Source organism: Balaenoptera musculus, chromosome 9, assembly GCF_009873245.2.
Source record: "Balaenoptera musculus isolate JJ_BM4_2016_0621 chromosome 9, mBalMus1.pri.v3, whole genome shotgun sequence".
Taxonomy (NCBI): Eukaryota; Metazoa; Chordata; class Mammalia; order Artiodactyla; family Balaenopteridae; genus Balaenoptera; species Balaenoptera musculus.
Genome location: NC_045793.1, coordinates 86,354,463 through 86,372,067, shown reverse-complemented (window position 1 = coordinate 86,372,067; position 17,605 = coordinate 86,354,463). Strand labels below are relative to the sequence as shown.

Below are 17,605 nucleotides of genomic sequence, written 5' to 3'. Positions count from 1 at the left end.
TCTTCCAACAAACAAAAGTCCAGGACCAGATGGCTTCACAGGTGAATATTATCAAACATTTAGAGAAGAGCTAACACCCATCCTTCTCAAACTCTTCCAAAAAATTTCAGAGGAAGGAACACTCCCAAACTCATTCTATGAGGCCACCATCACCCTGATACCAAAACCAGACAAAGATAGTACAAAAAAAGAAAATTACAGACCAATATCACTGATGAATATAGATGCAAAAATCCTCAACAAAATACTAGCAAACAGAATCCAACAATACATTAAAAGATTCATACACCATGATCAAGTGGGATTTATCCCAGGGATGCAAGGATTCTTCAGTATACGCAAATCAATCAATGTGATACACCATATTAACAAATTGAAGGAGAAAAACGATATGATCTCAATAGATGCCGAAAAAGCTTTTGACAAAATTCAACACCGATTTATGATAAAATCTCTCCAGAAAGTGGGTATAGAGGAACCTACCTCAACATAATAAAGGCCATATATGTCAAACCCACAGCAAACATCATTCTCAATGGGGAAAAACTGAAAGCATTTCCTCGAAGATCAGGAACAAGACAAGGATGTCCACTTCCACCACTATTACTCAACATAGTTTTGGAAGTCCTAGCCACGGCAATCAGAGAAGAAAAAGAAATAAAAGGAATACAAATTGGAAAAGAAGAATTAAAACTGTCACTGTTTGCAGATGACCTGATACTATACATAGAGAATCCTAAAGATGCCATCAGAAAACTACTAGAGGTAATCAATGAATTTGGTAAAGTTGCAGGATACAAAATTAATGCACAGAAACCTCTTGCATTCCTATACACTAACAATGAAAAATCTGAAAGAGAAATTATGGAAACACTCCCATTTACCATGGCAACAAAAAGAATAAAATACCTAGGAATAAACCTACCTAGGGAGACAAAAGACCTATATGCAGAAAATTATACGACACTGATGAAAGAAATTAAAGATGATACCAACAGATGGAGAGATATTCCATGTTCTTGGATTGGAAGAATTAATATTGTGAAAATGACTATACTACCCAAAGCAATCTACAGATTCAATGCAATCCCTATCAAATTACCAATGGCATTTATGGAACTAGAACAAAAAATCTTAAAATCTGTATGGAGACACAAAAGACCCCGAATAGCCAAAGCACTCTTGAGGGAATAAAACGGAGCTGGAGGAATCAGACTCCCTGGTTTCAGACTATGCTACAAAGCTACAGTAATCAAGATAATATGGTACTGGCACAAAAACAGAAACATAGATCAATGGAACAAGATAGAAAGCCCAGAGGTAAACCCACACACCTATGGTCAACTAATTTATGACAAAGGAGGCAAGGATATACAATGCAGAAAAGACAGTCTCTTCAACAAGTGGTGCTGGGAAAACTGGACAGCTACATGTAAAAGAATGAAATTAGAACACTCCTTTACACCATACACAAAAATAAACTCAAAATGGATTAGAGACCTAAATGTAAGACCGGACACTATAAAATTCTTAGACGAAAACATAGGAAGAACACGCTTTGACATAAATCACAGCAAGATCTTTTTTGATCCACCTTCTAGAGTAATGGAAATAAAAACAAAAATAAACAAATGGGACCTAATGAAACTTAAAAGCTTTTGCACAGCAAAGGAAACCATAAACAAGACAAAAAGACAACCCTCAGAATGGGAGAAAATGTGTGCAAATGAATCAACGGACAAAGGATTAATCTCCAAAATATATAAACAGCTCATGCAGCTCAATATTAAAAAAACAAACAACCCAATCCAAAAATGGGCAGAAGACCTAAATAGACATTTCTCCAAAGAAGACATACAGATGGCCAAGAAGCACATGAAAAGCTGCTCAACATTACTAATTATTAGAGAAATGCAAATCAAAACTACAATGAGGTATCACCTCACACCAGTTAGAATAGGCATCATCAGAAAATCTACAAACAACAAATGCTGGAGAGGGTGTGGAGAAAAGGGAACCCTCTTGCACTGTTTGTGGGAATGTAAACTGACACAGCCACTATGGAGAACAGTATGGAGGTTCCTTAAACAACTAAAAATAGAACTACCATATGATCCAGCAATCCCACTACTGGGCATATACCAAGAGAAAACCATAATTCAAAAAAACATATGCACCCCAATGTTCATTGCAGCACTATTTACATTAGCCAGGTCATGGAAGCAACCTAAATGCCCATCAACAGACGAATGGATAAAGAAGATATGGTACATATATACAATATATATGTACCATATATATACATATATGGTACATATATACAATATTACTCAGCCACAAAAAGGAACGAAATTGGGTCATTTGTTGAGACATGGATGGATCTAGAGACTGTCATACAGAGTGAAGTAAGTCAGAAAGAGAAAAACAAATATCGTATATTAACGCATATATGTGGAACCTAGAAAAATGGTACAGATGAACTGGTTTGCAGGGCAGAAATTGAGACACAGATGTAGAGAACAAACGTATGGACACCAAGGGGGAATGCCGCAGGGGGTGGTGGTGGTGGTGTGATGAATTGGGCGGTTGGGATTGATACGTATACACTGATGTGTATAAAATTGATGACTAATAAGAACCTGCTGTATAAAAAAATAAATAAAATAAAATTCAAAAATTCAAAAAAAAAAAAAAAGAGAACAGATGAAAAGCCAAAAAAAAAAAAAAGAAAAACACAGGAAAATGGCCAAATTTATCCTTGTTAACACAGGTGCAGTGGATATTCCTTGAACTAGAAGAAACCTTAGCAATCACCTAATCGAAACCACTTATTTAACAGATAAAAGCCAGTGAGGTTAAGTGTAATTTAGCATTTTGTAAATTCAAAACCATGAATACAAAAAGGGACAAACTATTACTAACATTATGGTCTGTGACACAAAAACAATTTTGAAAAACATTATTTGCATAATAAAAAAGATGAAATTATAGTTCTCGTGTGGGGCAGGAGGGCATTACATTTTACCTCTTAAAGGTGACAATCTTCTGTTTTATTCATAATAATGTGCCAAAGAATGACATCAATCTACTGCTTCCTCTGTTTGACTAAATTTCTTCATCCTTCTGATAGCATCTCTCTGAGCCGAATGTGATTCTAGTTCTGTATACATTAAAGATCGAAAAGACATAAGTGCCAACCAACCCCTTTAATTCCAGAAAGAATCCTTTTCCAACACTAAAGGAAAACCCAGCCATTTTGTTTGAGTATGCTAGTCTCCAACACGACATGATCCTGAGGGATTTTTAGGATAATTTTGACTCTATCCAACTTTTTACTTCATGTGTTCACTTCAGAACCTAGTCTCAGTCTAAGATATGACTCCAAAGTATGTGGTGATAGAGTGGCAGCATGAGACAATTTGCAGTTCACTCACAAGAAACCTAGCATGTTTAATCCAGAGAGAGATTAATAACCAAAAAAGCTAACTATTTCACAAATTATAGAATGATGACAGTGATCTACTTGTTATTATAACATTGCCTTGGCAAGAGCCAAACAGAATTCTCCAGTGAAAGACGGTGGCAGCTTTCTCTGCGTTGCCAAGCAATGAGCTACACGGAATAGAAATAGGTGGTCCCCTCCTCCAGCAGGAGAGACAGCACTTCTGACAGCATCCTAGGACCTCTCGGTGTAGAAATGACACTCACCACATTCACCTGCTCATATCCCTCTCAACAGGTTGTCTGAAAGTCCCTTGAACAACATTGTCTAAGTGCAGTCTGACCTCCCTGCCTTCATATGGCCAGTCTCGAGCTCTCATGGTCCTATAAAAAAGATGGAGTAGAAGGAGGGAGCATGGTCCTTCCTTGGGTGTATACTAAATGGTGTTTCCAGTTCTGACCATTCCTGCCATCTCTCCTTGCGATGATGAGGGCTCAGGGACATTGCTGCCTCTACCACCGAGTTCCCCTGCTCTGTGCTACCCGTTGTGCTCCTGTGCTGTTTGCCTGTGCTTAACCGCTCCAGAAGTGCCTAAACAAGAGGCCAATTTAATTTGCTAGATTGATAAAAAAGGTTTAAAGACAAACAAACCAAAAAAAAAAATTAGTGTTTACATTGCATTCATCTTTCTTTACAAACACATTCTCAAAGGAAAGATGATGCTGGAGTAATAATTCTTTTGTCTTTTATTATTGACTTCAAGACCAAAAATGATTTATTAGAATTGTAAAAATAAAAAAAAAACACATGTAACTCTGATGTCAAAGCGAATAAATGATCGTTATTTTTAAAAGTCCACTTGCAATTAAACCTATTTAAACTTCTGGGTGACTAAAACATTATTTATTTGGAAACAGAAGATCTGCTAAATAAGGTAGTTTATAAATAAACAGTTGCTAACAAAAGTGTATTCAATTATAGAGTCAAGTTTTCTGACCTTTAGTTGAAAAGACCTTCAGGGGAAGACAAGGTAACTGATATACAAAATAAATTTTGATCATATTAAAATGAATCAGCAATGGGGAAATATCTTACAGCATGAAAAAATGATCTCTAATCTCATGTAAGGGATTGATGAGGGGCATGTATCCAGATCTTGACTGGATGGTAGTGGTGAGAAGGGAGATTGGACATGAGACTTCATTTTGATTTGAAAGAATCATAATTTAAAAATATTTGAGGGACCCTGGCATAAAGAGTAAAAGGAAGCCATAAGCTTTTCCACTGATCTGTGGTTGAACTGTAGTATTAAGAAAGTAGATCAATAGCCAGTTGGAATTTATATAATACCAGTGAGTAGTACAGAGTGGGTAAATAAGAACTACCAATTACAAACTATGGGAAATGCTAACATAGTATAAAGAGCATGTATGTGAAGCTAGGAGATCCCTCACGATGAAGCTTGATTGCTTGTCTTCTCCAGGCTGAAAGGAGTGATGCCACATACTATGACCTTGGCCTGGGTCAGCCAGAAGGAGGTAAAAAGGTAAGTGTAATGACTTAGCAAAAAAGAACCGATTGTAGTTTGGTTAGAAATAGAATACTCCACATTTATTTCAATGTCCTTATTCCTTTCATTAACTGATTTATACTTGTTTAACAAATATGAGAAATACCTTATAAATTAAACAGTTTATATTAGTGTAAAAACATAGCTACTCTACTAAAGGGTCTTTCTTAGCTCTACATGCATCAGACAGCTGCGACCTTACTAGCCATATGCCCATTGAGAACTCACTTAACTCCTCAGAGATTTGGTTCCCTCATTTGCTGGGATCATCCTCTGGGACAATGGATGTGAAAGTAGTTGAAAGTTAAAATAGTGCCTTAAACATCACTATCATTATTATCATCACAACTCCCCAGCTGTATAAGATGGCATGTACCAGAGATAATTACAACAAAAATATCTTCGTTGGGAATTACCCTGAAACCTCAACCCCTCTGGAAGCCATGGAAACATCTCACTCTGCGGTCCTTGCTTCATCATTTTCAGTGGGCTTATGGAATTACAATAAATGCTATTTTTTAAATTCAATGTGGCACACTCTAACCGTGAGATTAAGTTATATGTTTCTTACAGATCAAATAATTTCCCTTAGAATTGTTCACTGTTGGGGTGTATTTTACCGTGAAAGAACTGGAAAAGCAAGTAGTGCCAGAAGGAGAGTTCTTATCTATGTCACTGGGATACATATGATAAAATATAACTAACATTTGTTGAGCACTTCCTACATACCTGTGTTAAGTGCTAAACACCAGCTGTGTAATGAGACTGCCTAGATTCAAATTCTGGCTTTATTATTTAGTACTTGTAAAAATATCTGTGTCTCAGTTTCCTTATCTATAAAATGGGGATAGTAACACAGACTTCATAGTTTTTGTTGTTGCTATTGTTTGTTTTGTTTTGCTTTGTGAGGATTAAATGAGTTAGTATATGTAAAGCACTTAGAATACTGCTGGGCACGTAGTAGGTGCACAATAAAAGTTCTTCCTCTCCCCTCCCCTCTCTCCTTTCTCTCTGGTCCTCATCCTCATCCTCCTCCACTTCCTCCTTCTCCATAATCTGTCTACTCAAGATCTCACAGCTAGGAAGCTGCAGGGCTGGCATACTGTGAAACGCTGCAGCCCATACTCTTGGCCACTAAGTGATAATAATTGACATGACCAAATGCTACTGACAAAATTTAGAGCTCACTTTAGATTAGAACATCACTGAGCAAATTCATCAGCAGTGCACTTCAGTGTTCTATTACACAAATCTGTTAAGCTGGGGAAAGGATTTCTTTGTTAAACAGCTGTTTAAAAGCATCAAAACAGTATGCTAGTTTTTGAAGATTGAAGAAAAAGTTGAAAGTTTGAAAAATTAACTTTCAATATAGAAAAAAATTCTCTAAGAACAAGCAAGATTTTAAAAGGTATTCTTTTATGTTGATTCCTAATTGGAAATGTTTTACATTTATGCTGGCTTTTCAAAAATTCTGAAATTAGAAAGCATTTTCTTAGAATATTTAGAAAACTACTCAAAGGCATGAAGGAGAGAAACATTCTTAAGATATGCTATTGAGTTAAAATCCTCTCTAACCACTTTCCAACTTGCTACATCATGACAAATACTCATCATTAACCATGAAATGAATGCAATTTTCCTTTCACATTTAATGTTATATTGGAGATATTATACAGTATCTTTCATACTTTCTGGAACTGCACAAGAGTAACATTTCATAGTAGCAGATGTGTGACATCACATGAAAACTTGTAAAACCTTTACATGAAAATCACATCTGTCAGTCTCCACTATTATTTTAACTGTAGTTGTATGGTTTGCTTCTCCGTCTGTGCCAGCAAAGGCAGCTTTGCATGAAAGCTGTTCCAGGAAATTGTGTCTTCTGGGCTAGCTAGTTAAGCAAATTGTATAACTGCCATTGAAACCAAAATGTAACCCAGCAGACATAATTTCACAAAAGAGGAGAGAAAAACACATTTGTACAAAAGTCACAGCTGTTCAACGCTACATTTTGCACTTTTTTCATTAAAGAAATTTCCCTTTCTTTATGAACAGTGACAGTTACATTTCTAGTTAGCAACTTTAGGACTTGTTAATACATTGCTAAGTGCTGTACTATCAAGGATTTAGTGTCAGGAAAACTACGGCTAACCTCTTTCTGCGTCTACATTGAGCAGAAATGTGGTCTGTCTGTCCTGTCTGCAGATGAAATAAGGAAAGATGTTGAGTATGGCTCACTGTTCTCTAACATACAGACCTGTGTGGCTGTCTCTATAGCTCCAAACAAGGGGCAACATCCCTACATTGAGGCCCACATAACCTGGACTCCTCTTCGTTCAGGACTTGCTAGTCTTACTCTTGGGGGCCGTGGTGTCCAGGGCCACTCTCAAGTCATGGGTAACGGAGCTGGTGGCTTGGAATGAGTGAGTTAGAAGCCAGCCTGATGGGGCTGTGAGCAGCACTGTCGGAACCCTCCTGTGACACTACTAGAGTGCAGCCAGGGAGCAGATGTTCTCTGGGGACCCCTTATTCTTCTCCAGTGATGAGTCCCAGAAGCTTGTACAGACCATCACGTGAGGATTATGGACACTACATTCATGGGATGCATTTCGAGCAAGAGTTTGGAGCCTGGGCTCTGCAGTCCCAGTGCCTGGGCCCCATTCCTCTCAATAATGTGCGATGCTGGGTAAGTTACTCAACTTCTTCAGCCAGAGTTTCCCCATCTGTCAACTTAAGACAATGTACCTCATTACACTACAGAGAGGATTAGAAATGTGCTAAAGACTGTTGAGCTCTTAGCCCGCTTCATGGCACATACTGAGCCCTCAGTGGATGTTAACTATTTTGATGATATGATACTTATATGATGATGATGATCATTTTTCTGAGTTTTAAATATATTAAACCTATAATCTTAAAATTGCATTTGCCCAGGACAGAATTATGGCACAGTAAAGTCACCAATAGTGGTCAAAAATTATTCAATCCAGGGTTTCCAGTTTCAAGTTGTACAGACACTTTCCCACTCCTGACTGCTGAAATCCTACCTGCTTGTCTGAGGCTGGCAGGAACGAGTGTTTGTGTAACTGTGCCAGAGGCACAAGGCTGATTTCAACCTGACGTGCCCTGCTGATGATAGAGAGCCCACTCCACAACTTCTGCTCCCAGTTGTTGATCTGCTTGAAGAGTAACTGACTGCTACGTTAGACTTCCAGTGTCCCTGCATAGGCTTTTGTGCCACTTGGGAGGAAGGTGGAATGTTTTTCCTATTTTGTAACCAGATCTCTAATTGTGTAATTTGGTATGTAATTAAACACCAAAAATGATAGCTCTATAGAGAACCCATTATATAATGTAAACATATAATGTTTACAAGTTGAGGTATTTTAATTATTTTGATTATTTTTTTCCAAAAGACATTTCTAAGAAATATTGGCCTATAGTTCTACTTAAAATTATCTGGAGGTTTGGATTATCTGTCTCAATTTTTTGATTGGTCTGATACACACACACACACCTAACTATTGCTATTGGGATACCTTACGGAACCATGTAATGGGGAAAAAGCCACGACAAATAGTAGAACTGGATGCAGTCTGAAGGAAGTTAAACTATTTGACTCACTATGACCTGTATCTAAGACCTCACAATCACCTGAAACCTAAAACTATTAAATGTGTTAGTCTGATCTAATTATATAAGATATAACTGACTAAATTATGAATAATTTTCTGACTATGGTGATGATACATGAAAAATGAAGTGAAGAAATGTAGAAAGAAATGTAATTTAAGCAAAAACAAGTCCAAAGTAAACCATGTGAAATGTAATGATAATGAGGACCATTTTCTTTTAGGCTTATAGCTAATGTCCAATTCAATAATTAACTACCAGCAGCAGGTCTTTACGTGAAGAGCACACGCCTCGATGATCAAGAAGGTAGGAAGCATTGCTTTTGGTCATGTGGGTCTCTCACCTCTATGACAGTTAGAGAAAGAAGGTTTGACTTAAATACTGTTTTTCACATTGGAAAGCAGTTGAGGACACGGAAGAAGAATCTGAAGATTTCGAATAGGGCAAGGGTCAGCAAACCATGTTCTGCATGCCAAATTTGGCCAGCTGCCTGTTTTTGTTAATACAGTTTTACTGGAACATACTACACCCATTCATTTAAGTGTTGCCTATGGTTGCTTTCAAGCTACAACAGCAGAGTTGAACAGTTGTGACAGAGGCCATTTGGCCCCCTAAAATATTTGTTATCTGGCTCTTTATGGAGTTTGCCAATATCTAAACTTAGGAGAAGGTTCTTGTTCAATGAATTCTGTAAGGAAGTGTATTAAAGATGAGATCTGGTATGTCACATACCTCCATTCTCTTTCCTTACATGGAAATAGCTTGGATTTCAGATGTAATAGGTTTAGGCAAGGGACAGTCTAATTCAACAAATTAAGACAAGGTAGCACCTATTGAAAATCTTTAATGTTGATAAATTTAACCAGGAGCTGCAGCTACATTATTATTATTAAAATATATGTGTATTTTAATTGATGAGCAATGTAGTAGGACTAGGAGCCTTATAACTATTTACAAGTGATTTCCCTTTATTTTTGCAATTAGTGATACCTCCATGTACATATCTTAATTTTTGCATCTATTGAGTGTCTACATGATGTTAGAGAATTAGATACTATGTTAGAAAATTGCACTTGGCAAAGGAAGTGAATTCACCTTCACTGGAAATGACTGACTATGGGGCCAAAATTGGGGCTTTTCCAGATGAAGATGGTGGGTCAAACTATTCAAGACAAGTGCTCATGAAGGAGATGCTCGAGGGCAGGGAGCACACAGGTCGTCCTCATCAGCACCTCCCCAGTGCAGAGAAGGGCTTGACACTTCGTAAAAGCTCAGTAACAATTTGAACAATTTACTACAAAAACAATTTAGCAATAATGCCATTAGTCTGTAATCCTCTACCATCTAGATTATTATTGCTAAACAGAATATGATTGGAGAAAACAGAGTTAGATCTTGATGGAGAGTGAGAACATCTTTAGTTTTTCAGCCTCTGCATTTCTTGGGTATCTGGTTTTGTTATTCACCCAAATAACTTAACAACGTGACACAATAGATAAAAAATAAAAATTTCTCTATCAGAAGAGGGGTTCTGGAAAAGTAAGTCACGTATTTAACTTTTGAAAATTATGAATATTATGAATATTATTTGATTTTCCTAAGAAAAAAATGTATAAATAACTGAATCCCTAATAGGGGCTTTATCCTGAATAAAAGGATGCATAGAGGGGTAACTCATATTATGCTAAGATACATACATTAAGGTAATGAAACCTCCAATAGATAACATAAAAGTCCAATCCACAGAAAAAATACTCTTGATTTAAAATGAGGCCTTAAAAGGAGAAAAAAAACCATCTTAATTTTATTTCATCCCTCAACTGGCAAGTATGGTTGCTTCATTTAATTGACTCTGAAATCTGGTTTAATAGAGTATCTCTTTTACACAACTAGTCAGCTCCCAACATTTTGATTGCAAAATGAAGGGCATTTACTTTGATGTCTTTAATTATCACTCATTTAGAGGACAGTGTGAAACACATTTTTCCAACTGGTGTTTTAGAATCATGAGTCAAAGGAAAGGAATGACAAATTAGCCAGCTGGAGAGCAAGAGACAGCTAGCTAGTGCTGCTAGAGTTTTTCTGGGTACTTCAAAGTAAGATGACAAAGGAATAAAGGGACTGTTAGCCACACAAGCTCAATAAATGAAATAATAACACAATTTCACAACACATTAATAACAAGTTAATATCAAACTTAGAGACTTACTCAACATAATAAGTGCCATATATGGGATCATCGATTTTTTCCCAGCCATATGGAAGCTCTGAAAAATAAAGAGTTATTTCTTTCAGTAAGTAACAGATAACACTATTTCTAATAAAAAGTAATATAATTTAATTGTTCGTGGCTTGCAGAAATAGTCTACTAAAGTGGAATAAAGCATTCAGAGTCAGCACTAAATTTCAAATGCATATTGTAGGGACTATAAGAAGCACTGACTTGAAAATTGGCACTTAAAACACAGAACTCTCTTCTCTGCAGATCTACTGCTGGGTCTAGCTGTTTATCCCACGCCAAGCAGTAGAATGGCACGCTATCATGTTATCACCACTCAAGGTAATACAGAAGGCAAATCGCTTTCCTGAAAGAGCATACAGTTTTCTCATTTATTTGTATTGTTAAAAGGAGCATTTCAGGATAAAGAGCCTATTTTCAAAATATATTTCTGAGAATAGCAAATTGTTTCTGATGACTGAAACAAAGACATTATACATTCTCAATTGACACCCCACTATTCGAGACGGTTAGCTTGCTTTTCTCTCTCCATGGGTCAGAATTTGAATACTGCCAATAAACTCTTTGGGTATATTTTTGTATAAAGTCTAAAATTCTAAACACACTTTCCTTGACAATATGGTTCATATTTTCAATTCTCCACAGCAAGTTTTAATAAACACATGTTAAAATATCAACAATACAATAAAAGCTACTTTAAGCAAAAACATGTTACTTGAAGACCAGGCTTTGTGTTATGATACTCCTTCCAAATACACTAAGCCTTTATAATTATTAACTCCTATAACTATGAAGAATATTCTAGTTTTCCTCATATACATTAATAATACATATATAACTTGAAATCTAAGTAAGATATATTGACATGCTCTAAGTAATATGTTTAAATGACACTTAAAAGTTTTATTTTTATAAGTAGTAACGCATTTTCACCATAGACAAGCACAGTTATAAAAGAAAATTAGAATCACCTGCAATCCTGCCATCCAGAGATAAGTGTGTGTGTGTGTGTATATATAATTTTTAAAGACACTAGATCATATAGTGCATATTATTTTTACAGCCTGGTATTTCTACCTAACAAAATATCAATGGCATCTTCAATGTGAATGAGTGTTACTGCACAATATTACTTTTAAAGTGGACAGTAGTGGTGTGGGGTGTGGCCAGAGCCTGTGTAATCTCATCAATCTTCTATTATTGAACATTTGGGACTTTCCAGTTATATATCATCTGTGTTGGACTTACTAAAGCCTAAATCTTTCATCATTTTCCCAGTAATTTAGTCATGATAAATTCCTAGAGGTAAAATTTCAGATTAAAGGGCATGTACCCTTTTATGGCTTTTGATAAATGTATATCTATATTTATATCCAAGTTGTTGCCATCCACTCACAAAAGAGAACCAATTTATAACTTCACTGGGAGTTTATGAATTGACTTTGTTTCTCTGTACCATCAAATTAAATACAGGTCCATAATTCCTCATCCAAAACTTTTTGGGACAGAGAGGTTTTGAAATTCATAATTTTTCTGATTTTAGAAGGATAACACGAGGCAAATGCATTCTGTTCCATAACACCTCAAGCAGAGTCTGAAAAAGCACTTTATAATCAAAGCCATGAGTATTTCAGCAGCCCAAACCATGTGATTCTCACTAAGAGGCACAAAAAAAGAACCACTTCACATCAGTTAGCACTGGTCTGCCAGCATGTCCAGGTCAGGTTACCTTTTGCTGCCAAATGAGTATAAAAGGCAGTTTTTAGAGCTTTTGAATTCTGGATATGCAGATAAAATACTGTATATCATTATTTTAAAAATCAACAAAATTGTTTTTTAAATAGTATCTCGTAGTTGTTTTAATTTGCCTTTCTTGGATTTCTAGTTAGTTTCAACATTTTTTATTTGTTCATCCTCGGGCAACTGTTCTTTCTTTTGTACATTTCTTATTTTTATAAATCCATTCATAAGAGTTTTTTTTTTTTTTACTTATTAAGAGTATTAATCCTTTGTTACATATGTTGCATATAGGTTTTTAAGAGTTTGCTTAGATTTTAATTTTGTTGAACATTTTCTTCAACGTAGTTGTTTTAATTTTTGATTGGTAAATTTCTCAGTGTTTTCCTTTATGGCTTCTATCATTGGAGCTTAGCTTAAATACTGAAGAAATTTTTCAAGTTTATTTATTTTTTTTAAACTATAAAGTCTAGGCTATGACGTGGTTTAATAATTTTTGGATTAGTCATATATTAATAAATATACAACACCAAATTGTGAAGCATCTTAAGAAATTTTTCTGTCAAAATTATAATAAGAATATTACTGAGTATTTACTATGGTCCAGATACTGATGGGTTTTCCATGCACTAACTCATTTTATATAAACAACAACTCAGGATTTAAAAACCCTGTACTTTGGTTCCAGAGACCTTAGCCAATTCAGATATCAATTTAGGCACTCTGTTTAATACAGCATAAACAATACTTAATTTAAACTAATGAGAATAACTATCCAGATGGTTTTTACCAAATTCCCCAAGTTACTGGAGAATTTGGCTATTAAAAAGAAAAATCCATTTGACAAACATCTACTGAGTGCCTTTTACAAGTAGCTTAAGTAAAAGAATATACAGAGGACAAGAATTGATATTATGAATATTTATTATTAATATGGCTGAATACATGGATTCATATATATAATAGGTTTAATATCACCTCATGAATACAATAATATGTAAAATAATAATATTTAATAATTTTCAGAGTAAAAGCCTAACATGGTTAGTTTTATGAATACTAGTCCTACTTCTTAATGGCACTGCCAAATGGAAGCATTTCATGGTCAAATTTTAAAAATTATCTTTTACAGTGTAATCTATTCCTTCACTTATTCCTTATCTTTGGCTCTTTTTTTGAGTAAATTACTAATTCTAAGCAATGTATCTCCGAAGTATACAGTTCACTGATTCTTTATCTTTGTGGACTTACAGTGCCAAAGGTTCTGGGAACAATTCATTGGCATTCTTTCCCATTTGCCATCATGAAGCGTTCATCAGAATTTAGGGGGAATCTGATTTGCTTTTCATAAGATATTAATATAGTTTGTTTGCTTATTTCATATTTCCAAAATAAACTATTAATTCATGCCTAAACAAAATTATATATTATAAATATTTATACTTTAAGATGAACTATTAAGTGGTCCTTGACTCACAATTTGAGACAAAATGATACACTGTAGCTCTAACTTGTTTACAAAGAGCTGTCATTCATTTCATTTACAAGGTCTGCACAGGATTGATGGATGAATGTTACAAGAAACAAGTAATAGAATACACACACTGGTTCATTTGTAAATATGACAGAATAGGTATAAAAGTCTACAACCAATGCTTAAGATTGTGTATTTGTGTGTGTGTGTGTGTGTACATATATAGGAATGTGTATGTGTATATATATATGTTTGTGTGTATGCATGTGCATGTATGTGTGGACATGTGTTTGTGTGTATTCCCCTTAATGACATTCTTCCTGAGTGGCAAAGAAAAGCCAAGTCATAAAATAAATTCTTAAGATTATTAACTCATGAAAAGCCAAGTCATAAAATAAATTCTTAAGATTAACTGAAGAGTATACATCTATATGATGAAAAGTTAAGACAGTTAAGAACCATCTTGCACTGTGAAAAATTAGCTATCTGGACTTTAATTCGTTTTTAAAAACAAATTGCTTCTTTTTAAAATTAAGCTAGGAAACGAGAAAAAAGAATTTCCAATTTTGTACTATTTGCCCAACCAAGCTAGTATGCAGCTTGGAACTCTTGGGTCCTGGGTTATTTGGAATACTGTATTCAATGATACCTGACAAATTTGCAGATGATTAAGGTCACACTAATGAAAGCATAACCTATACTATGCAACAAAGAAAACTAAACACTTGAGATCAGCAAAGTTAATGCTGTATTAAGAACGGCTGTAATTGAGATTATCTTCAGGCCATGGAACCATGGGGAAAATTCAGTGATTAGATATTCCTATAGTGATCCACTCTGCAAAAGTCTGTGAAAATGTCTAGGTTAATTTGTAGTCAGTCATATAAGCTTTGTAAAACTTTAATAGAATCAAAAATTAAAGAGGCATCTAGTTCAGCCTGGATTCTGCCACAGCCATCATGCTCTTCTTTTTATTTACTCGCTCTGTCCAATTCTTATTTATTTACTTATTTATTTGTTAGGTCCATTTTTGTTGCAGAAAACTGGGACTCCTTTATTAGCTCAAAAAAACATTTTTCAGGCTACAGCTGGGAAACTTGTAGAATCCAAGGATAGTATTTCTTATGGAAATGGGACCCAAATACTGAAAAGCTATAAGGAACCTAAGATACACTATCTCACTACTTTGATCTCTGAGTTTCCCAATTCTGTACCCAGCCTCCTCCCCTGCATCCACCCTAATTCATTAATCCAGTTCATTTTCTTCAAAATAGATCCAAGTTACTTAGCCTGGCAGATCACTGTAATGTCTGTCCTCAGGTCAAGAGCCCACTCACATAATAATCAGGTATGGCTGGGGGCTGTGCCCCATTTGCAGACACAGAGCCACATTCGGCAAACACAAATGGAGGAACATTCTAGAAAATAACTGGCCAGTACTCTTCAAAAGTGTCAAGGTCATGAAATAGAAAGCCTGACTGAGGTATCGCCATAGTGTGTAGAGGAGACCATGGAGACACGAAGAGTAAATGCAGGGTGGGATCTGGATTAGGTCCTGGACCAGAAAAAGGACATTAGTGAGACAACTGGTAAAAACCAAATAAGACTTGTAGATTAGTTACTAGTCTACATGAATGTTAATTTCCTGACATCAATAATTGTGCTTATGAAAGATGTTAATATTAGGGGAAGTGAGGTGAAAGGTACGTAGAAACGCTTTGTACAATTTTTGTAGTTTTTCTGAAATCTAAAATAATTTCAAAATGAAAAATAACTGAAAAAAGCTACTTCACCAACTCTCACTATTGATTAGATGACTTCTACTCACACTTTATTAATATTCAATCAGATACATATAACACTGAATTAATTTGGATAGTGTTAAATTTTTAAACAAAATGAGGATGTAGGATTTCTGCATTTATAGTCTTCTTTTATATTATATTGACTTTTAATAGATATTTCCAAGAAAGTAACTTTTAATTTTGCTATTTTACCTTTTTTTTTTTTTCCTGTTGCCTATCTTTCTGCTCACTGGAAAAACTAAGTAAATGCTATGTTCATGTTTAAGTGTTACTGCATCTTGAATCCTAGAGATACAAATTCAGTAACATGAGTTCAAAATCTGGAGTCCGGTTTTGTTCCTTTCTTGGGAGGCAGCATCTTGTATGGGTCATAGCATGGGTTACGTTAATTCATAAAGGTTGTGTGAAGGCCCATCCTGGTGGGCAGCTTAAAAAGCCAGGAAGGTGGACCAATTTAGAAAGCATACTAAGTACTAAGATTTTGGAGACAGGAACAGGGACCAGCATAGGGGACCATTTCCTTCAATCCTATGTTATTTTATTTGGACTTGCTTTCTTAAAAAAATTGAGGCTCTTGCTATTGTGCTTTAGAGGTGATGACATCACAAGAGAACATAAGAAACATATAAAAGTTCCCTAGGTAGAATAATATGCAATATAGTGATAGCTACTACCCATATTAAAATCTTTTCCTACAATTTTTATTAGATTTTTGCTGTATACACATTATATGAATTGGGAAATATAACTAAATTTCCCTGGAAAAGTCATTTAACTTTTGCTACCAAGGAGTATAATTATAAAAGTAAATTCTGAATTCATTCTTGTTTTTAACAAAATCCATAAAAGAATGATATGTTAATCACAGTCCCATTTCCCTACATAAAGATAGAGTTGAGAGTGTATACTTCCAGACCTTTTTCTGTGTGTCAGGACTCAAATTTGCTCCTATTTACCAGAGAATTTTATTCCATTCAGTCACAAAAATAAACAATCAAACAAAACAACAAACTTTAGAACCTAAAATTGAAAATAAAAATTGTTCCTGTATGTTCTCTTTTTCATCTTCCTCAGAGAGTGTCTACTTGCAAGAGCACAAACCCAGTTGATATCATGGAAATATAGGCTAAGAAGTCTTCATTCATGGGCCTGGGTATAGGAGTTTTACTATTTTTTACAGTGGAAAGGAGAACTAGCTGATCTGTATTTTACAACACTGGCATTTAATTCATGTTACCATGTGGATTCAGCCTGAGTATTTCATTACCCCAGTATTATAATGGGTTTTAAAAGTATTGACCACAATTTCACGGGGTTGTTGTTGATAAAACATACAATGGCACAAACAAATTCCAACTAAATTTATTCCTTAATGTATCTTACCAAATTTGAGTAGAAAATGTATAAGCTTTTTCTGACAGATATTGATATATAAAGAAAGGTGTGCTCAATAATGTTTTGGGTATTCAGGGGCCCTTTTCTACCTGGAAAAAAAGTTGTCAAATATAAATGTGAACTTTTGCAATGTTAACTTAAAGATGACAGAGTAATATATTTGAGACGGTGACAAGAAGTGGTGGCAGAAAGGCATGACACAAAAAAAGGATGCTGTCTGGTAAAGATTCAGAAGGAGTCATATTTGGTTTAAGTTTGCAAGCTGCACTAGAAGGTGAAAAAGTGATGAATCTAGTAGGTGGTTTTTTTT

General features: G+C 35.2%; 1 protein-coding gene across 9 annotated transcripts in view; it reads right to left on the bottom strand.

Moving 5' to 3' along the window:
* MAGI2 (membrane associated guanylate kinase, WW and PDZ domain containing 2) overlaps nt 1–17,605 on the bottom strand; it is a 1,338,650-nt gene that overhangs the window by 323,822 nt on the left and 997,223 nt on the right. For all 9 annotated transcript variants that reach the window (XM_036863218.1, XM_036863220.1, XM_036863221.1 and 6 more), the window contains exon 7: nt 10,855–10,912. In XM_036863218.1, coding sequence (XP_036719113.1) covers nt 10,855–10,912 — 58 coding nt within the window. The remainder of the gene's footprint in view (nt 1–10,854; nt 10,913–17,605) is intronic.